At 40.0% G+C, this 23,014-nt stretch overlaps 2 protein-coding genes across 2 annotated transcripts; one reads left to right on the top strand and one right to left on the bottom strand.

Annotated features, from left to right (window-relative positions):
• Positions 1-794: 794 nt before the first annotated feature.
• Positions 795-4,693, bottom strand: LOC134290452 (uncharacterized protein K02A2.6-like). The gene is made up of 3 exons (XM_062857600.1): positions 4,350-4,693; positions 2,415-4,152; positions 795-965 (listed from the first exon to the last, which is right to left on the bottom strand). Exons 1-3 carry the CDS (start codon positions 4,691-4,693, stop codon positions 795-797), a joined length of 2,253 nt encoding a protein of 750 aa, XP_062713584.1.
• A 4,453-nt stretch (positions 4,694-9,146) lies between these two features.
• LOC109423182 (uncharacterized) lies at positions 9,147-22,806 on the top strand. The gene is made up of 3 exons (XM_029852079.2): positions 9,147-9,639; positions 9,707-10,396; positions 21,388-22,806. The coding sequence occupies exons 1-3, from the start codon at positions 9,628-9,630 to the stop codon at positions 21,610-21,612; spliced, it is 927 nt and encodes a 308-aa protein (XP_029707939.1). The 5' UTR covers positions 9,147-9,627; the 3' UTR covers positions 21,613-22,806.
• The last annotated feature ends 208 nt before the right edge of the window (positions 22,807-23,014 follow it).

Here is a 23,014-nt window from a genome sequence, read left to right as displayed (position 1 = left end):
TTTAAATATTTTGCCGAGGTCAGCAGAAGAAGTTGCCGAGAATCCAACAGCTGAGAGCTCTGCAAAATTCTCGATAAAAGTTCAGATTACCGACTGGGCTGCAAATTAGAAGAAAGCTCAGCTGTGAAACTTTGACGAGCAGCTCGATTATGCATTACAGTCCCGCATTGCATTACAAGAACCCGCTGGTTGGGGGCTAAAGATGCAAATTCAAATGTTGTTTTATGCAGCATGTGCACGTGCAATATATTTTTCTATTCTAAATTGATTTTGCGAATTTCACAACACTTAAAATCGTACACAATTTCCAATCTTGCCCCAATATTTATTTGGTGATCAACATCACTGCTGAATATCCAAAGCATATAGGATTTGTCGCGAAAAGTAAGCACCGAAAGGCGATTTATGCTCATTTGATTAACATATGTAAACACCCCGCATCGCACACGATTTGTTGTGCAGCAAATCCGTTGTGATAGCAAATAATGTGCGTACCTTAGCACACAAACCGACAAACCGGTTCCTTCCCAGCCCAGGGTTATCGTTTTGCCACATGAGTCTGCACTGCAAATCGGAGGGTCGTCGTCACAGTTACATGATTCTCTTGAGAAGTGCTCTTGTCTGCAAATTCGAATGCGCCGTAGGACTCGGTGAAACCATCAATGGCAGAACGGAGTCAACTCTAGCTCGACAGACTGCATCCGGAAGCAAATTTGAGAAAAGGAAAAACAATCGTTCGATTTGGATTGGTATAGTTACGAACCGTCGGTTGAAGTACATAGTGAAACGTGATCTCATGCGGAAAATACATCCACTACTGGCTGGCTGCTGAACAGGCTGTTGATGTTGCCGCTTCTGATGTTTCGCGATACCCATTCAGAGCCAATCTTTGCGCCCTGTAATAGAAACTGTATCCCGGAATCAGTGCAAACCGTATCGCCACTCTTTTCGATAGCTGTGCTAACCTGCAGAAGAAGTTATCCAATCCATCAATTAGAGTCAATGTTCCATGGTGGTATGATGAGGTTCGGCGAGCTAAAACTGCTGTTAAGGCACTTAGGACTGTTGTTTACTTACCTTCTTCCGCGCGGCTACCACACCGTTTCCAGTGGAAAATAAAAACAAAAAACCAATATGGACTACGCGGAAAACAACTCTGGCAGAACATTAACGAACGGTCATTCAGGAAAAAGAAATTCAAGATATGATGATTTTGGGTAAAATTGATCGATGTGTAATCCGTTTTTATTTGTTAAAAAAATGCAAACACATTGTAATAATGCGTGTAATATTTCACTCGATCACGTTTTATGGCATTACACGGAGACAAATTTCGTTCGTTTGAAACAAAAATATTCATGTTTATTCGGTAAACTGATAAAATATTTAAAACGAAAATATTAATTTTTAAAACAAACTCAATTACATATTGATTTCTACAATACCCATTGAAGAGCCCCCCATTCCGCCGTCTAGAACATAAACAAAACTCTCAAGTTCCAGCTGCATCACCAAACAAGATTTCCTCTTGCAAAAAAGGCAAGTTTCATCAAAAGTTTCCACGAAATCCCATTGCTTTCGGGAGCGTATGTTATCTACATGATGTTGGCATTGAAAGTGCCACGCGGGAAGTGGATTTTCCTAGAGAAGGAAATAATTTTGTAAATTTTATTGGAAAACAAAAATTTCCGTAGGGCCAACCTGCCACAAAAAAACAATTTTTTTTACATTTGTTTCTAACATAACCAGTCAGAAGATACATGTTTGTTTCAAAAATGGATTGAATTTGCTTCAAATGTGACGTTCGATTTGCTCCAAACAGTTTTATTTTTGTTGCCAGAACAAATTGACATTTTATTTGAGTTTACCTGAAATATTTTTGATTTTACCATGCTTTTTTCTGCGTGTAATATGCCGAATCCTTGCGTAAGTGTTTGCGTAATGATTGCGAATTTTTATAACTATTTTTGGAGAGATTTTGTGAGACATCTTCAAACTTTCATTTTACAGTCATATCAAACTAATGCTAGTTAATTAATGATTTTTGTATATCCAGTTCTCATGTCCTTACAGCTCAGTTAAAAATGCGTAGCTTTTCCTTAAGACTCTATTGAGGTGAGCTCGTGCTTTAGTACAGACCAGAATGTTATAATGGTGATATTTTCTTTGGGTTTCCGTGGTATATAGTATCTTCATGTGCAGTACACGAGTACGAATGTAATTGTCCAAGCGAGACAAAGAAAGATCTTATCTTATAACCAAACCAAAATGAATAATTCTTGTTCCTGTATACTGTTTGAGGTACATTTTAATCCCATATTAACTCTGCATAATATCAGCTCAATCGGAGAAACTATATTGTAGCGCCCGCCAATTTGGAATGATCGCTGGCAATCGGCACTCCAGCTCCTGACGTCCTTGAGCAGCAGCTGATCCAGGGGATGACGCAGCTCGTGAATATTCCGTACAAATTTGCCATAGTAATTCACGGCACCAAGATAGGACCTCAGCTCGGATACGTTCGTTGGTAGGGGAATGCTCGAAATTGTTTCCACTTTCTCCGGGTCAGGGCGGATACCATTGCGATCGGTGATGTGGCCTAGGTAACGGACTTCAGTTTGGAAAAACTTGCATTTTTGAATTTTCAGATGAAATCCGCAATCCGTCAGTCTTTGCAGCAACTTGTTCAGCGATTCAGCATGAGATTTCGAGTCCTTGCTGAAGATGATGATGTCATCGATGGAAGGGCGTACTTCAGGAAGATCGGCGATGAGACTTTCTATCATCCGTTGGAATGCCCCTGGCGCTGATTTGACTCCTGGGGCCAAGCGGTTGAAGCGAAACAATCCTCTATGCGTGTTGATCGTCAGAAGTTGTTTCGAATCTTCGGTTACTTCGCATTGAAGATACGCATCGGACAGGTCGATCACACTGAAAACTTGACATCCTGCCAGCTGGGCAAAAATTTCTTCTGGTACCAGCAGGGGATAGTTGTTGGCTTCCAGAGCGTTGTTCAGGCCTGTCGAGTAATCCGCGCAAATGCGAACTCTGCCATCCGGTTTCTTCACAGCCACGATGGGGGCTGCCCACTCCGAGAAATCCACAGGTGTGTTTATTCCTAGGCTTTGAAGACGATTCAGTTCAGCATCAACCAACGGTACGGAATGAAACGGAATGGGTCGTTTTGGGCAGAAAACTGGCTTACTTCCGGGCTTGAGATGCACCTGTACCTTAGTGCGGTTGCACAGTCCAAGGGTCTCGTTGAAAACTTCTTTGTGCTTGAGTTTCAACTGCTGAATCTCTCGATCGATTTCACGTTTGGAAGGCATCACGATATGATTGCAAATGGAATCAAACGGAATTGACCAGAAGTTGAATAAGTCAATCCATTCAATGCCCATCAGATTCAGATCACGTACGGATGTGACGAAACATCTGCCTCGCTTCGTTTCTCCTTTGATGGATACTTCACATTCGAACTCACCGACTAGGGATAGTGGATCACCCGATGCGTTTGAGGCTTGGCTTGATGATGGATTGATCGCCGGCTTGCCGAGTTGCTTCCAGACAGTTTCCGAAACAATTGAGATGTCGCTGGCCGAATCGAGTTGAAGAGGGACTGGTACTCCGTTAATCGCCACGGTAACGTACTTCCGCAAACTTTCCCGGTGTTCAATGTGGTTGACAACGAACACGCCTTTAGCTTCAACACTGGATTTCCCCTTCTTTCGCTTCTTGCTAATGGTTGATTGTGATTGTGTGATTTTAGCCGGATTTGCTGATTTCTTGGAGCAGGAACAGTATCCTTCCTTATGGTCGACACGGTTGCAGTCTCTGCAGAGGTGGTTGTTGAAAGCGCATTCCTTCACAAAGTGCATTTGGCCGCACTGCCAACAAGGTGTCTTCGGCTTCTTACTTTCTGGCTTCGAAAAACTGTTCTGAGACGCTGCACCCTTCCTGTCCCTGATGGCGTGAACCGCTGACTTCGAACTGGATTGCTGTTCGATGATGCTTGTGTCTTCCTTCAGGTTGATGAGTCGTTGATACTCGTCAATTAACGACTGGAGAGTGGCTGGTGCTTCAGGTTTCTCGTGTTCCAGGATCGGAAGAAGTCTTGCTCGAACATCGGCGTATTTTGAGGCTTTGAGTCCACTGACGAATGGCATTTGAAATGGTCCAGGGTAAGGTTTTGGAATTGAAAATCTTCACAGGCTCGGTTGACATGTCCACCATAGCTGATAATATCTTTAGATTCACTCTTCACCAACTGGAGACATTGAAAACGCTTCCGGAACGTGGAGACTTGATTTCCAAAGATTTTCTTCAGAATCTTCACGGTGTCTTCAAACGTCACGTCTTTTGGAAGCTTCGGGAGTATATCATTGATATAACGGCTGTGCGAAGGAGTATCCAGCTTCCGGAGGAGCAGGCGAACTTTTGCGGCGTCTTCCAGCTGGCGGGCGTCATTCTCGAAGAGGTCTTGATAGTGGTCAGACCAACGTCCAAACGTCACTCCGTTTTCTTCATCGAAGGCAAACTCGGTTATGTTTGAGGACAGGGATTCCAAAATCTGCTCTTGAGATTGAACCTGCGGAAGTACTTGCTGGTGCTGTTGTGTCATCTGTTGTAGGAGCTGGGCCATTTGAAGAATGACTTGCTGGATTCCAGGAACGGCGTTATCTCCTTCTGGCATCTTCGTGAGTTCTAACTTCTCGTCGCCAATTGAAATGTCCGTAGATAAGTCTTACTTATTTGAAGGTTGGACAAAGAATGAATTGAAAGTTTATTAAATGTCATAATCAAGTTACATTAGATTGCTTAGATTTATCGGTTGCTTGGTTGCTATGATGTAACACTTGCCGATATAGGGCAGTGCATGAAATTATCTCCTTCTCTTTCACTCTTACAGAAATTTTGTAAACAACAAGGCCACGAAACGTCAAAATCCCATACAAAATCAAAACAGTGCAGTGCCCTATACTGAAGGACCGCGGGTCCCGCATTCTTCATTACACCAACGCACCTAACCTCAAAATGACTGACAAATCTCAGGTCATTTTGACAGATGTAACATGTGCATGAAAAGGACAACAACAAGATCGATAAAGTAGAATATGTTATCCGTCTTTTTCGTGCATGTGTGTGATCTGTCAAAATGACCTGTGAATTGTCAAACATTTTCATGGCTAGCTTTGTTGGTGTAATGAAGAATTGAAGCGTTGCAGTAGGTGTGTTGGACAGGATCAATGGTAAGAACGTTTAGAGGTTATCATACTATGTTCCAGAACTGCGGCAATACACACGAGCTGGGAACAGCTTTTATAGTGATGGGCTATCACCCATATCTGCAGGAGTGCGTGATCGGTTGATGCCCGGATTGAGAGTCACGGGTCCGTTCTTCAACTTTAGCATAATAAACGTACACAGCCCACTCTGATGATGACATTCTACGCGCAGCTTAAAAGCGCGCATGATTGCAAAAAACACGACGTCAAGATCATCATAGGAGATCTAAGCGCTAAGCGCGGAATTCAAAACGATGATTGGAAAGTTCAGTGCCCACCAGTTGACAAACGAAAACGGTTTACGACTATTTGATTCCGCCGCCTCTAAGACCATGGTCATAGGAAGGAAGGGCTACGTATGCGTAGCAGCTCCTTCAAGCACATATTTTTTAGTTACATCTGGAGATCGCCACAGCAAACGGAATTCCAAATCAACCACGTTATGATTGACGAACTGCACTTTTTCGAAATTATCGACGTCAGGAGCTATCGTGGTGCTAACATCGACCCTGACCACTACCTGGTGATGGTAAAATGCACCAAAATCTCTCTATGATTAACAACGCACGGTACCGACGGCTACCTCGGTATAATCTGAAGTGTCAGAAGCAACCGGATGTCGCCATAGCATACGGACAGAATCCCGACGCAGAATTTTCAGATGAAGGCGAGTTCATTTAAGCCCCTATAGAGGACTGCTACAGTACGATGAAAGCAATCATCAACAACGCATCTGAGATCCACGTTGGGTGCAACAGATCCGATTGGCTCGACGATGTATGCAGAGATGTTTTGGAAAAGAAAAACGCAACCAGGGCGGTCATGCAGCAGCACGGGACCCGGCAGAATGTACACGCAAAAAAATCCGTTCCTATATACCTGAACTCCCAGTCACGGCAACGGGAACAAACGGGAACTATGCATAGCAACGATAACAACAATAAGAAATGTACACCGTAAACTAGATGTCACGGTTTCTAGAACGCCCAAATTGACAGCTGGAACTAGTTCCAGTTCACGGTGTATATTTGCTTGTTCTCATATTTGCGTTTGTTTGTTCACGTTTATCAGAACGGTTTTCTGAGCGTGTAGAATAATATAAAACAACGTGGAAAAAGCAAACCCGCCTCTTCCGGGAGAAAAGGCGACGCTTGGAAGAAGTGGAGCGCGAACGAATGGGCACACATTATTCAAGAGGACATTACTGCCTTTTGAAACAAAACCTTCTTGCATAACTGTCGATCGTATTTCATTGCTCCCATGCAATCGACCGCCCCTATTGGAAAGAAAGTCAATTTTTCTGTCCAGTAATGTATGTGAAATACGAGAGCAATATAAAATAGGATCCACAGCTTTGAAAAAAGGTGATGTATTCAAAAGCAGTCACACCCTATCGAAGTTTTGGGGCCGAATTGAAGCTGCTGTGCCGTTTACCTACAAGAAACACGGAAGTTCTACCAGAAGCTCAACCCATCTCGCAAAGGTTTCATGGTGCAAGCTGAAATCAAATCTTCAGGGATAAAGACGGGAGCAGCTTGACGGACGAACGTGAGGTCCTCCAAAACTTGGGACCTGCACTTTACAAACACGTGAATGGAGTGGGGAGCGCAGACATGGAAGACCAAGGCAGCGGAAGAAATGACTACGGCGGTAGACCAGGGGGCAACAATGAGCCAAATTCCAACAGGGAAGTTAAGGAAACTATCTAGCAGCTGAAGAACAATAAGATCCGCTGGTAAGGATGTCATCGGAGCCCAATTGCGGCAAATCTTTCCAAACTGTCTCGAATACCAGGTCCCAACACATTACCTGTTCATCGAATCAAGGCGGCGTATGACAGTATCGAGCGCAGAGAGCTATGGAAAAACACAGACGAGAACGGCTTATTCGGGAAGCTCACGTTGCTGATCGAAGCGACGATGGACGCTTTGCGATCTTCTAACAAAAGTTTAATTGTAATCCGCTCTAAGGGGGCAGTTGATTTATTTATTTTTAGATATTAAAATGACGCTCTGCCAGATGTTTAATTGTGAAACTAACTTTTCCCATACTAAATCAGGCCAAACATTTCTAAAGGTTCAGCAGAAAAGAGGCTCTCTTTGGTTTCCCTCTCTTTCGTTAATAGCTCAGCTGTTTATTTGAATTATGATTGTTTCCTTGCATAGAACGATGGTCAAAACAATCGTCTTTTTATTTGTACTGCAAAAATACAGTTCCTTACCGATTTTGGCATCACGAGGTAAATTTTATGTTGCCAAATTGGGGTGTTGCCTAAATCGGTAAATTTTTTTTGTGGATTATTTTCAACTTTTATTCGTCAATTTGACTTATATTTTAAATATTGACTATTCACAAGTTATAAAACGATCCCTCTAGGTGATGTTCATAAACTACGTCATGATTTGTAAAATTGTTGATTTTGGAAAATTTAATGAATTTTGATTTTTTGAAGAAGAGTAAGGCTAAAATATAAATACATTTACGAATACAAACGATTTTTCGGTAAAAAAATTTGGTCGAAATTTTTTGTTGCCAAAATCGGTAAGAAATTGTTGCCAAAAACGAGTGTTGCCAAAATCGGGAAGGAAATGTTGCCAAAAACGGGTGTTGCCAAAATCGGGAGTAGACAAAAACGGGTGTTGCCAAAATCGGTAAGAAACTGTATTTCAAAAGTGTATCATTACATTGTAATAATTGAAAGAGAAAGTGAACAAAGAGAACCTCTCAAATGCAGATAGGACCTATTGAAATGTTTGGCCTGAAATCCAATGTAAAATTGAAATCATCGGCGCTGAAATAGGGGAACCAATGCAATGTGGACATAGCGTTACGCCAATATATTTTAGACACTTCTATTTGTTTTTGCCGTAAGTGTCCAAAAAATATTAGCTCGTCTCCGTGTCCAAAATAGGTTTTTTTCCCCTATAGTTTCTCTAATCGAGTTGAATTTTGCACAGTTAAGATGAAACATCAAGACATCCAATTTGAATTTCGATCATTCAAACTTCTAGGCACAAATCTGAAGAACGAAGCATCGAACCCAGCTGCATTTGTTTATCCTGGCATTGCTCACTTGAAAAAAGAGGCAAATAATCCAAATCAGATCCAAAAGATTAATGCTCGCTCGATTGAAAAACGTGAGTAGAGGTTCAAGTTGGCCATTATGGTAAACATTTTAGTATTTTCTGATGTTTTACCTTAATACTGGACCTTATAGGCATCCGAAAATCATACAGGCTCTTCGTATCGTTGTTAAGAATGTCAATTTGGTTATTACTTGCTCAAGTCAGTTATGAATTTTCCTATTAATGACAATGATAAGGGCTAGTAAATGAGCTATGCATGGAACGAAATAGTTACCCATATGGTTATTGCAAAAGACCTTATTTAGTTGATCCGTAGCATTACATTAAAGTGGTGCGGCATATGATCGGCTTATGACGTGCTAGTAGCCGTGCTAGTACAATAACTGGTAATAACAAAACATTCCACACGTTCAACGCTGTGCGAGTAATGCGGTTTTAGCATGTAACACATGATCACTATCGACGCTGCCTCATTGGTGATGATAAACTGCACTGATATGAGCATTTATGTTTTATTATATTATTATCACAATTACATTAATATGACTACTGATTCGATTTTACATGATGGAGGCGTTTGTTTACATCCTGTATTTGTAAAAATGAAAAATCTTTATAAAAACTGCGTCCTCAACTATAATTATTTTTTCAAGTTTTGATTGAGTTGAACTTACAAACACTCTGTTTATGCTACATTGCAGTAGGATAGAAAATTGACATAATGAATAAGATCTAATCGGGATCAATTTACAATAAGTGGTTTCCACCATTCTCTGACTATCGATCTAAAACTTATCTAATTCGCTGAATCAATTTATCTAACCCCTGCCAGCCTGCGTTTTTCCGAGTCCAGCCAGGCTCTCTGGTTTCATCAATGTGGAAGACATCGTTACTCGTAATTGGCTCATTTGCTTTCATGCGGTTATTCGCGCCAAGTCTGCGGTGCACCCAACTCGAGCAGCCGAAGTTAGTGGTCGATTCCAATTTTACTTAATATAAATGATGCCTTCGGTGAAATGGTGCTGCTTATTCGACGAACAAACGCCACCCTGTCAACATTGGATCTACATTGTGTACTGTCTGCCTAACGACGATCGCATCATTTGACCACGGAAAGTAAACCAGTCGGAAGCATAGCGTGCTTCTGGAGTCGCTTGGATGGGCATCGTGAGTTGTCTATGGGAAGTGCAGGTGTGGTAAAAACAGTGCTGAAAGTGTAGCTCAACAACCATTGGTGTTGATGCAAGGAAGAAGAAATGATATCTCAAGTGAGTTTGTTGTAGATTGAAATCAATTAGAAAAATGTGCAATAAAAGGTTTCATTCTGGTTTGCAGTTGGCTTTTCTCGCAATTGGTGCTTTAGTTACCCGTGCTGAACCCGTTCCAGAGCCTGATCCAGCCCGAGTGCTGGGAAAATATGTGTTTTCATATGATCCATCTGAAGATAATTACAATGTGCGAAGACCAGTACATTTCAGCCATATAACTGAGAACGACGATTATGATACAGACGCTTCCACAAACCATGAAAACTATAGACATTCGTCATCACACTCATCGAACAGCCCAGGGTTTATGACTTCTTTTACTTCTTCTGTGAAACATAGGTTACCTCCGGTTGATATTGACAGTGATAGTGAGGAAGATGCCGATGACCGGGGGAACTACGGCAGCAGTAACGCAGGATATTATAAGAAGAACTCAATCATTCCTATCTTGCAATCGTACAGCATCATTCACTCGTCGAAAGAACCCTCTTCACCGGTTATTAGAAATATTCATGAAAATGATGACGACGATGAGGACTACGGGCACCGTTACAAGGCTCCAAAAATTATTCATACTAAAGCCAAAGCAATCCCTATTAGCCAACACATCGAAGTGGAAAAACCTGTGCCTATACCATATGTCAAGAAAATACATGTGCCGATTCCAAAAGCGGTCAAGGTTCATATCCCACATCCGGTTTTAGTACCGGTTCCTCAGCCATATCCTGTCCATGTTCCTGTATCGCAACCAGTAGCGGTAAGTTGATATTGTTACCAAATAGCAAATGTTTTAAGCGTCCCGACAAGAAAATAATATCAAGTTTATATAATATTGTGCTATGATGTTATAATAACTTTCTATAACTTATTAAGTTATAAACTAGATGCAGGATGATGTTGAAATATCTAAATAACAATGAACTTTACAATCAGATCAAAATTATAACTAAATGTGATATGAGTTTTAGTCTCAAGATTACCAGTTTCTATCAAAATTTGTTACATTTTTGTAACAAAATTTTCTAAACGTCGAAGACTCGAAACTAAACTATAATACAATGAGTTTTCAAAAAACATTTGTAACATAATGTGATATACATGATTGAGTTTTTTTTTGTTTTTATTTTTGTGTATTTTAACTTAGAGCTAATTCTACACTTAGCATGATTGAGTTATAGTATTTCGAAAACACCAAGGATGTTGAACAAGATTATATCACAATGAGTTATGAATATCATGATTAGTTATTATTATGTAATATTTTTGTAACAATTTTCTAGTTTTGATCTAGAACAATGTATCAGTTACCAGAAGTGAGAAAATTACACAGCGCAACATTTTTTTGAGTCAAGAGCAAACTTATGTGTCTCTGACAGATTTTGGGCCGCTGAATCCGAATCCGGGCTCAGATTTGCTCCAGCACGTCACAATTTTGAGCTATACCTCAATTTATAGGGCGAAATATGCGATTTTGGGCTTTTTTGACTGCACGCCATTAAACATGGACATATTTTTTTTAACCAATCAAAGGATAAATTGGAATATTAACATCTAAATAAACGACTCATTCAAAATATTTCGTTTTACCAAATTAAATTTGATAGATTTAAGCATTTTATGTCAGTATGTGAACTTGCATGCAACTTTTGGAGAGTGACTTCCCGAGCAGGAGAAAGTAGCTGAAGAATAACTAACTCAGGTATGGAAAACCGAATACCTACAACTTGAATGAGGTATTAAGTAGCCCTGCATAAGAGGTAAAATTCCTAAAATAATAACTGGTGTGCATTCTGTGCATAACGCGTGAATAATGACATCAGGTATGGCAATACCTAAATAATAATTGGCGGTTTTTCCATACAAATAGCGAAATTTCCATAATTGAATAATACCTCAAGCAGTCCTCAACGCCAAACTAATAACTCGTTGAGGTATTGTATCAATACCTACAAAATACCAAAATAAGTTATTTTCAATATTTGGATAACCGACCAATACCTTGTCTTGGTATGGTACCTGACTTTGGTATGCTCCTGTTATGTGGCAGTTATTCATTCCTGCTCGGGTTGTATGGGAAATATCGTTCCTAACATAAATCGCTTAAAACTAGCAAATAAATATACGAAATATTTTGCATGAGTCGTTAATTTAGATGATAATTTACCAATTTGTCCTTTGATTGGTTAAAAAAAGTATTTCCATGCTTAATAGCTTGAAGTCAAAAAATCCCAAAATCGCATATTTTGCCCTATAAATTGAGGTATAGCTCACAATTGTGACGTGCTGGAGCAAATCTGAGCCCGGATTCGGATTCAGCGGCCCAAAATCTGTCAGAGACACATAAGTTTGCTCTTGAGACAGACCAAAAGTTAATTTTTGTTACGCTGTGTTATTTATCGAATTTCGTATGTGAAACTTCGAACTTTGACGCTCTGTAAATATCTTCAAAAGTTATGAAATTACATTCTCTATTATACCTCGTCAATAAATTCAACGACTAGCGCGTCTAACCGCACGGTTACGAAGCCCACATTGTAATGTACACCGTGTCCAATAAGTTCTCATACAAAATCAAATTGAATTTATTTCACATCTGTAATTAGGATTTTCAAAGTCAATTTATAAATTGACCAAATACAGCATATGTTTTGGAAATTATTGTCCTTTACCCTCCTCTGCTGATCGCTTATGTGCCGTAAGGCCATTTCATTGATATTTCGTCTCTCTCTCTCTTCTTGGCGTAACGTCCTCACTGGGACAAAGCCTGCTTCTCAGCTTAGTATTCTATGAGCACTTCCACAGTTATTAACTGAGAGCTTCCTCTGCCAATGACCATTTTGCATGTGTATATCGTGTGGCAGGCACGAAGATACTCTATGCCCAAGGAAGTCAAGGAAATTTCCTTTACGAAAAGATCCTGGACCGACCGGGAATCGAACCCGTCACCCTCAGCATGGTCATGCTGAATACCCGTGCGTTTACCGCCTCGGCTATATGGGCCCTATTCGTCTCATTTTACCGAATAATGGTTTTAAGTTAAAACAAATTAGGTTCCTGTCCTCAACATTGCTAGTAGCAACTATGACCAGAAGAGAAAAAATATTAGACAATGTATTGGTGAAGTAAAAAATCGGTTTGTGTTATACAAAATGAAACTTAAATCAAACAAAAATGTACATTTTCCTGTTTTTAATGAGATTTGTTGTGTTAAAGAAGCATGTCTGCATTTTATCTGGTTTGTTAACACTGTTCTCACTTCTAAAACATGCTTGTAACACCATTGTGGTAAATGTTGCCTAAAATTTACGTTTAATGATGCTTATCTTCAATAGAACAGTCATTTTCAAGAAAATCAGTCCAAGTTGAGCTTGAAGCCTGTATCCGCAATAATCGGGACACAGAAATACAGCTGTAACTCTGCAATAGATACATCAACATTGCTAAAATTGAACCTTTTAACATCTACAGATGTGTTCATTTCACCTACAAAATTTTATGTGAATCGGTGCACTACTTTTTGTTGTAGCAAAGGAAGAGTAGAATGTGTACCATTGAATTTTATACAGCCCCTAGTTTTGCATGTCAGCGCTGTAACTTTTGAATTTGTCAAGGGAAATGGCTGAAATTTTGCACACAAACCTCCCAATCTACATTTATTGCATAGGCAAAATTTCAAAAAAATCTATGCACTATCAACAACTTTATAGTCGAAACATTTATTGGACCTAAACGTGATTTTAGCACTTCGAACAGCAATGAGTCAGCACCCTTTATTGTTTCGATTGTACTATTGAAAACACTATACCAATATTCATTAAATTTTGCAGGTATAATATACACATAATTAACTACCTTCTGTGAAAATTTCATGACAATTGGCAGAGAAATTCAAAAGTTATGAATAGGCAAACATCGCACATGAAAAACACGAACAATTTTCACTAACACTCACCCCAATCAACACCAGTTGCTCTCAAACCAATTGATCAAAGATGATGGAATTTTGCAAGAAAATGTCTCTATAAGTATCATAACTGCTTATGAAATTTCATAATTTTCATCACAGAACATTGAACTGTAGCGTGAAAGAACCATCTATTATGCGAATGAAAATAGGTCATGATTATACAAAATGTTTAAAACCACGTCTGTTTGTTTTTCATCCACAGTTAAAAGTAATGCATCGATTTTTATGAAATTTGGCACAAATAATAAACATACACCAAAGAGTTCTCAATCAATTATTTGGCCAATTTTACAGATTCGTTTCAGAGCTACAGCCGTGCTTCTGTGTTCCGTTTATTGCGGATACAGGCTTTACTTGCGAATTCTTATTAAAGTTGTATTGTTTTAGCCTTAGTATATCCATTTGGAACCATACTTGGCTTGAAAACTAAAAATTTGACATCATGGACTCTATTTAGCTACCGTAAAATGAAAAACTTTTCGATCATTTTTCTCGCGTGCCGGAGCAAACGAATTTCAGTAAACGGAAGGGTACTGCTAAGCTTATAAAAACAAATAGAAAATAATGTTATTTTAAACCACATGCTTTGTTTAATCGGTATTATGTGGCCCTTCAATACATGCATTCGTTTTGAAAATATGAATCACAGATTTGAAATAAAATTATATTTTGTAAATTTGTATTTTGTTTGAGAACTTATTGGACACGGTGTAATTATCAGTAAGAAATACTTCGATCAGGCTGCTACAGTAAAACATTCTGTTGCACCTATCTCGACTCTATAAAGAGTCTTCATCAAAACCGAGCAGGTGTATAAGAGCCATGCGCCGAAAAAATATTTAGTTAAAAATTACCACACAAGATGTAATTTATACCTCGGATATGTTTGTCTGCATACAAATGCTCCTGCAGTGATTTATCTACGAAAACATTCAGCAATTCCTTCCGACAACACTCCGTGGATTTCACCAAAAATTTCTACCAGGTTTTATCTTATTATCCTGTAGAGATTCGACCCCAGATTTGTTTGGAAACTTCTGCCAGTATTTTTCCAAGGATTGTTTCAGGTATCTCTCGCAGGATTCTCTCCAAAATACAACCCACGACCCTGTAGGGATTGAGAGGGATACAAAGAAAGCGAGAAACTGGGCATATAGCATCTGTTGACCCGGACATACATGTTGACATACAGAATCGGTTCACCCCGATTGCCACGGTGTCCGCCCGGACACGACAGACCCCTTCATTGATTTCCCTCGGGTATCCTTAAAAATGTCTCCTGGAAATCCATCACAGATTTCCAGCAAGATGTCTTCCGAAATGTTATTTCTCTCGAGTTTCCTTCAGGGATTTCTCCTGGGATTTCAAGGCATTTCTTCAGGATTCTGTCAAGGATTTATCCAGGATTTTTTTCTCTGAAATTCCTTCCGACATTTTATGCAGAAATTCATCCCACAATTTATGCATGTGTTCTTCTTTCATTTTTTAGACATCAATCAAATACGTCGAAATTTTTAACAATCATAAACCATATATTAAAGCTCCATTGGTAAAATTTTTCTGAAAGTTATAGAACTTTAAGTAAAATTTATAAGATTTTTGAACATATTTTTAAAACATTTTATCTCAATGTGTACTCGATGAAACTTTTTCCAGTTTTTTTTTGTGATACACCTCTTTCTCAAAATTTTCATTCAAAGATTCTTCCTAGATTTCTCCTGGAATTCTTTCAGCACACGATTCCTTCAAAATTTTCTTAGGGACTCCTATTAAGATGTTTTCAGCGATTACCCCGGTATTCTTTTAGAGATGGCTGCTGTGATTTTCCGGCAAGGATTTTAGCAGGGATTCTTCCTGGATTCTTTCAACAATTTTGTCTGAGATTCCACTTTTTTCTAGGATTTCAATTTATTTATTCGTTTGTTTTATTAGTTTATCTATTGGTTAATATATTTATTTATTGAGGTCAATCAAAAGACGTAGATCCGCAGTTACATGCTTAATATATACATTTTTTAGGCTCATATCTTCACCAATTCGCATCCAATTTCAAAACCCTATAGGTCTCATTCAAAATATAATATGTCAAAGAAACTTTAAACATGATTTAGGTGAAATTTTTACTAAAAAATACCCTAGAACCTCTTTTAAGCATGATATTTCTATGCACTTTCAATTTATGCCCTGCATTTAAAAAGAGAAAGCTACTCAGAACCAATATATTGTGCATAAGAGAATTTAATAATGACAGTAACTATTGCAACGGCGGCCAGGAGGTATTTATAGGAGAGAGCAAAGGATGGTCGCAGGGGCGTTTCAGGCAGTCCCAAGGGGTTTCAGCGGGGTACCAGGAGATCTCAGGGGAGTTTCCGGAGGTCAGAGGAGGCGTTTTCGGGGATTTCCGAGGGTCTCAGGTGCGTTACTTAGGGTCCGAAAGGGGTTTTAGGAGGATTTTGAAAACATTTCAGGTAGTTTCCGAGCCTTTTTGACGGGATTCAGAGGCGTTTAGGAAGCGCTTTCGAGGGTTTCGGAGAGTTTCAGATGTGTTACATGGTGGGGGGGGGGGTGGTTTAGGGGGATTTTTGAGGCATTTTAAAGAAGTTTCAGAGCATTTTTAGTGAGATTCAGAGACGTTTTTGGGAGTTTTGGAGCGTCTTAGGTGTGTGACATGGGATCCGAGGAAGCTAGGGCGATTCAGAGTTGGTACGCAGGTGTTTTCGGGGGCTTCAGAATGTCTCAGTTGCGTTACATTGGGTCCGAGGGCGTTTTAGGGGGATCTTGGAGGCATTTCTGGAAGTTTCAGAGCATTTTTGGCGTTCTCGGGGGTTTGGGGGGGGGGGGCTCAGGTGCGTTACATTGGGTCGTGAGGGGTTTTGGGGGGATTTTGAAGGCATTTCAGAATATTTCAGAGCATTTTTGGATGGATTTAGAAGGCGTTACGGAGTAGTTATTGGGTATTTCAGAGCGTCTCAGGTGGTTCAGAATGCCAAAAATACCGTCTTCAAAGGGTAAAAAATGCTCTTGAAATTCCCTGATACGACCCTGACCTGAAATGCCTCGATACGCCCCTAAAACCTCCATAATCCTATTGAAACGCCCCTGAAACCATCATAATTTATTTACAGACAAACAGACGTAACACTCTTCAAAACGGCTTGGCACATGCATTTAACGATCAATTTAAAAATTATTTGATTTCTGTGATCCTTCACCAGAGGCGTTAGTGTTCGATCGCTTTGACGTATGCCAGTGTACACGTTGCTGAATGATGCAAACGAAAATTGTAGGAATTTCTCCGGGAATTCTTCAATGACTCCCATCAGCAATTTCTCCGGTGATTCCCAAGGTGGTTCCTTCAGTTATTTCTCCAGGACTTTTCCGGGATTATTTCCAGGAATTCTTTTGGATATTTCTCCATGATTTCTCCCGGGGATTCCTCCAGAGATGCGTCCAGAAATTTTCGTCAGCGAATCCACCAGGAAGGAGGATTCCCTGAAGAGTTTTCCAGAAGAATTCCCGGAGAAATTTCCAGAGGAATTCCTAGAGAAATTCCCGGAGAAATTCTGGGAAAAAAACCGGAAGAGTTCCTGTAGAAATTCTTGGAGACATTCCCGGAACTTAACGGAGCAACATTGTGGGGTGACAAAATTTGTCTACAGGGGGTCAAAGATGGTGTAGCGAATGACCTAACGAATAAATCACAACTCAAAGACTCAACTATCAGACAGTTTTTAGCTTGCTGACGAACTTTGTTGAAGACGGCATAATTCTATCTTATCAGGATTCTGAGACATAGAAGTTTGATTATTTTTTACCCTGGCGCCACCTAGCGGACGATTCTCGAACCAAAGACGCCATTGCCAGATAGTTCTTAGCCTGATGTTCTTTGCTGAAAACGGCATGCTTGTACCTCATTAGGGTATCGAGATATACGTGTTTGAATTTTTCAGACACAAGGCGCCACCTAGCGGATAAATCCCAAACCAAAAACTTTACTATCAGATAGTTCTGAGCTTGCTGAAGAATTTTGCTGAAGACAGCATCATGCTATCTTATCAGGTTTCTGAGATATGAGGGTTTGAACATTTTTGACACTGGCGCCGCCTAGCGGCCGAATCACGAACCAAAGTCGCCGTTGCCAGTTAGTTCTTAACCTGCTGAACAAATTCGCCGAAGACACTATACTTCTATCTCATCGGGATATTGAGATATACGTTGCGCAAAGTATGTGGCCAATTTTGGTACCCCAAGACAATCCGGAATAACTCCGGGACCATGTGGACCAGGCACCCATGTCCTCGGCATCAAAAACTAGAAGAGTTTTTCGGGAAGTTGTGAAAGTTTCATCAAAATCCATCGAAAAACAAAAAAGTTATGACCATTTTTGTGCTTTTCCGAAGGTGGAAAATGTACGTTGGCTGGATGAAGGTTAACTAAATATTGCAACATTTTCTTAAAAATAAATTTAACTTAAGACAGTGTCGCTGAAAATTGGGTTGACCAATTTTAAGATGAGAGCGTTAATAAATAAAACTTAATTTCTATAAGATGATAAATACTCCTACAATATATAGGGAAATTGCTAAACTGTTTGAACTGGAATTTTTGTTTGAAATTTTTCTGTGCATTATTCCACGGTAGTAGAAAAATGTCCAGTAATTCTCTAGATATAATCATTTTTCCATCATCCATTACAAATTAAACATTTGTACCCTTTAAAAATCCCTGGAACGCCCCTGGAAAACCCATGACACTCCTGGAATGCCCCTAGAATCACCGGGAAGGCCCCTGAAACGCCCCTTGGAACGCCATTGAAACTCTCTGGAACGCCACTGAAAATCTTTTGCAAGCCCCTGGAACGCCCTATAATACCTCTGAAATCCCTTAAAAACCCTTGGAGAGACCCTGAAGCCTTGTGAAACAAACCTGATGCCCAGAAAGCCTTAGGGGCTGTTCATAAACCACGTAGACCAAAATTTGGCCATCTCAGACCCCCCCCCTCCCCCCTCGTGGACTTTTGTCCATACAAAAATTTTAAAATTTGTATGAAGCGTAGACTTTGACCAGACCCCCCCCTCCCCCCAAAAAGTCTACGTGGTTTATGAACGGCCCCTTATAAAACACCCCTGACGCCCCAGGAATTCCGCTGGAATGCCCTGGAACGCCCATGAAATACCTTGAAACATGCGGAACGTCCATGAAGCCACCTGTACTGCCCAAAAACACATTGAAAGCTCCTGAAATCCTATGGAACACCCTTGAAACTTCATGCAACCGTCTTAAAATATCCTAAGATCTTGGAACTTATCATGGTCAAGTTTATTACTGGTTTGCAAGAGAAACTTTTTTCGGAATAGAAATTTAATTTTAACCCTAGTCGTGCATTGGGGTCATTATGACCCCTAAACTTGTACTAGGTGGGCGACAGGCCCGGATTAAAGATTGTGGGGGCCCGGAGACCGAGCGGATATGGAGGCTCCTCGGAGAGATGACCACAAATGTTTTTCCTTATTTTCGAACAGTACTTGAGCAATATGAAAAATAAAACCAATGTTAGCAACCAAAAAAAAGTTTTTGTGGGGGCCCCTAAAATGTGGGGGCCCAGACGCCCCAACCGACCTCCCCCCGGCCCCCCGTTAGATCGGACCCTGGTTAGCGAGGTGACCGCAAGCTGATGTACGAAGAAGGTTATGAATAGAATGAATGCTGTTTACATTTTTATTGATTGCTCTCAGTTGGCGCCAGCAGTGAAAATTGCATGCAAGAACTTTTATAGCATCTAGTTTCCAGCGCTGACAGCCCGGCGGCGACACCATCACTTGTATTCAATGCATCGTCTGTGCTACTCTCGGTTATCAACTTTCTCTAATTCTTACCCCAAGCTCACGGAAGCATGGTAGTCAAGAACTGTCAAATCGTATGAAAAAATCGTGAAAAACGTTAATTGTTAGAAAACGGGTTAGTTTTGTGAAAAGTTAGTGATTAGAAGTCAAGAATGGTTTGAAAAGGCAACGTTTTGTTCCGTTTGAACAAACGGAACGTTTGAACGTTTGAACGTTTTGAAAATTGCATGCAAGAACTTTTATAGCATCTAGTTTCCAGCGCTGACAGCCCGGCGGCGACACCATCACTTGTATTCAATGCATCGTCTGTGCTACTCTCGGTTATCAACTTTCTCTAATTCTCACCCCAAGCTCACGGAAGCATGGTAGTCAAGAACTGTCAAATCGTATGAAAAAATCGTGAAAAACGTTAATTGTTAGAACACGGGTTAGTTTTGTGAAAAGTTAGTGATTAGAAGTCAAGAATGGTTTGAAAAGGCAACTTCATGTTCCGGAACAATTTCTTCGCCGAGAAAATTCGATTTTACTACCACACAAAAAAGACCCATCTGTGATATTTTTAGCTTGGAATGTCGATCTATTGTGCAATTTTTGTGTCACACTAATGGGATGATTGTTGTTTAAATTTTTATTGATTGCTCCCAGTTGGCGTTAGTAGTAAAAAATGCATGCAAGAACTTTTATAGCATCTAGTTTCCAGCGCTGACGGACCGGCGGCGACACCATCGCTTGTATTCAATGCATCGTCTGTCAGTGCTACTCTCGGTTTTCAACTTTCTCAAATTCTCACCTCAAGCTCACGGAAGCATGGTAGTCAAGAACTGTCAAATCGTATGGAAAAATCGTGAAAAACATTAATTGTTGGAGAACGGGAGAGTTTTGTGGAAAGTTAGTGAATAGAAATCAAGAATGGTTTGAAAGGACAACTTTCTATGTTTACCTCGTGTTCCGGAACAACTTCGTCACCGAGAAAATTCAATTTTTCTACTACACAAAAAAGTTCCATCTGTTATATTTTTAGTTTCGAATGTCGATGTATTCTCATACCGATAAGTCATCGGATACAGGCCCGTATACGCAAAAGGTGGAGGCTTGCCTAGTGTATCAAGCGCCAATAAGGGGGGGGGGTGGGGTTGACACATCCGCCCCCCCCCCCCTTTGTGCACGGACTTGGTCGGATAGACAATGCCCGAAACTCACGACAATTTAAAAATAATTCTTCTCCCGCTCTGATATTTATACACATTGCACACAACAGAGACGTCTACTGCCGTGTGCAGCAAAGTTGTTCCATGCTCTATGAAAATTCCTATTAACATGGGACAACTATGCTGCACATGGTAGAGTAGATGATAGAGTAAATGAGATTTCGATTGTGAAAAGGCATAAACCATCTGCGTTAGTAGAATCGAGTTCAGTTCTGTACCTTCAGAGGACGGAGATGGTCAAGTGGCTCCGTAGCTTGGACGAAAGAAGCACCCGTCTAGCGAATTGGGAGTCATGGGTTCGATTCCCACCGAAGTACGTAGATTGCTTTTCCCGTGAACTTCCCTAAAGGTTATATAAACTAAATAAGCTTTTTACGCAACATTTCTACATATATACTGTAAAAACACGTTCATCGAAAACGATTTGGTTTTACCGGTATTAATGATTGAAACGGTGGTAAAGTGATGTTTGGGAATGGGTGTAGGTGACTGCTTTTTGCAACAAAATCGTCATACCTAGGTGTGGATTACAGAACATATAAAATACGACCACAGCTTAGAAAGAAGCAATGTATCCATTAGCAGTTCAGCCATTTTGAAATGTTGGTTACAGCTTTTATTTCTTTATTTTTTATTTTTTTGCATTATACATGCCATATTTAGCATTTTTGTTTTTGCTGTTTCTATTGCTACAATCCACATTAAATCATTTTTTCATTTGCTCTCGCAGGTACCAGTCATAAAGGAGATCACCATTCCGATTGAAAAGATTGTGCCCTACCCGGTGGAGAAAAAAGTACCGGTACCCATCGAAAAACCAGTTCCGTATCCCGTGGAGAAACACGTCCCAGTGCACATTCCGCAGCCGTATCCGGTGAAGGTTCCGGTGATCAAAACCATCGTCCATAAACTCAAGGCACCGCGTACGGTTGGTGTGGGTAGTGTCACAATTTAGGTTTTCTTTTCTGGAAAATTAGTGCGCCGAGCTACGCATGCGACCGAGGTGAACACATAATTGAATTTATGTTATTACAATTAATGCGTTTGTTTCGCATAAATGTAAATTGAATCGCCAAGCATCATTGCATTGGTAGTAACATGCGTCGGATCGTAAACTGATATTTGCAGCTAAACGAGAAATTAATGGGCAAAATGCAGTACTTTAGTTATGATGGAGAAAATAATGGAACAAAACCTGCCCAATATCAATGAAATTATTCAAAGGGCTGCTCTCTTAGGTGTGGCAGTTTTGGACTGAAAACCACTATTAAAACGAGATTAATTTAATTCCGATTACGATTTTAATACACCTGTTGTACATATCAAAACAAAAATCAAAGAACCAAATTGAAACCATTCAATTCAATAAGTCTAGACAAAGCCTTTGTGCATATTAAAATATTTTAACGTTGTGCTCACTTTTTAAAAACTTTTGACTTTTTTTGACTTTTGATTTTTTTTTCGAAAAACTGAGTAATGTTCTGTGGTGGCTTCCAATTTTACAAGAACCTACGTCTTTTTCATAGGCGAAGCCACGAACCCTATACCGAATATACATATACATGTTATTTGTAGTAAAATGCATACGAACATTATGCGTTAAACAATAACCACCAGCTCCAAGGGAGCACGCGGTGTACCATATGTACCACCGATGCAAGCTTATCCAAGTAACAACGCGATACGATCGGTCCAACCCCGTGTGACTTATTAATTTATTGCTTTCCAATTATGATCGCAAGCAAGCGCCACCGACAAACAATGAAGGGTACGACGACGAGGCGTAGACGTTGAGGTGAAATAAACGCAACATGCACGTAGGAAGGTTAGCCTGCTGCTGGAGGCGTTCGGGCTTCCTTCCTCGTGCCAAGCTGAAGCAACCGTAGCGTTGCTGGTAGACGGTATGTGCAAAAATATGAACAACTTGTTTTCCTCCTTTGAATGCGCGCTTTTGGTCGATACTTATTAGTTGCTCTTTTTCTAACCGTCTGGCATGTAATGCAACAAAAAAGACAATTCATGTGCACTTGTTAGTGAATGCCTTATAAACCTATTTAAAAATCATGTTACTGTTACGTGTTTTATATTTGTAGCTTACCGTAGGAATCAATGTTGTTAGGTTTGTATTATTGACATTTATGTTGAATAAACGGAAATTTTATTAAAAAAAACATCGCTGTATTTTTATCAAGTTGAAGAATCACAATGCTATGTAAGAAAAACTTATGTGAATATATTTTTAATTGATGGAATTATTTGTTCTCTCTCACTTTTCATTCTGGCAATACAACTTTTTCAGAGGTTTTCCACGGGTTTACCACTTTGGCAATATGACCACAGAATTTTTAACTACACGG

Source organism: Aedes albopictus, chromosome 1, assembly GCF_035046485.1.
Source record: "Aedes albopictus strain Foshan chromosome 1, AalbF5, whole genome shotgun sequence".
In the NCBI taxonomy this organism is placed as follows: domain Eukaryota; kingdom Metazoa; phylum Arthropoda; class Insecta; order Diptera; family Culicidae; genus Aedes; species Aedes albopictus.
This window is presented reverse-complemented; position numbering and strand designations above follow the sequence as displayed.

What these genes read in the sequence shown, in the direction of transcription:
- LOC134290452 (XM_062857600.1), bottom strand. Translation starts at nt 4,693, where the DNA reads ATGCCAGAAGGAGATAACGCCGTTCCTGGAATCCAGCAAGTCATTCTT. An exon ending in AAGCTTCCAAAAGACGTGAC is followed by an intron (nt 4,153 to 4,349) that starts GTTTGAAGACAC and finishes GCCATTCGTCAG; the next exon opens with TGGACTCAAAGCCTCAAAAT. An exon ending in ATCAGCTGCTGCTCAAGGAC is followed by an intron (nt 966 to 2,414) that starts GTCAGGAGCTGG and finishes CTTCTTCTGCAG; the next exon opens with GTTAGCACAGCTATCGAAAA.
- LOC109423182 (XM_029852079.2), top strand. An exon ending in CTGTATCGCAACCAGTAGCG is followed by an intron (nt 10,397 to 21,387) that starts GTAAGTTGATAT and finishes TTGCTCTCGCAG; the next exon opens with GTACCAGTCATAAAGGAGAT.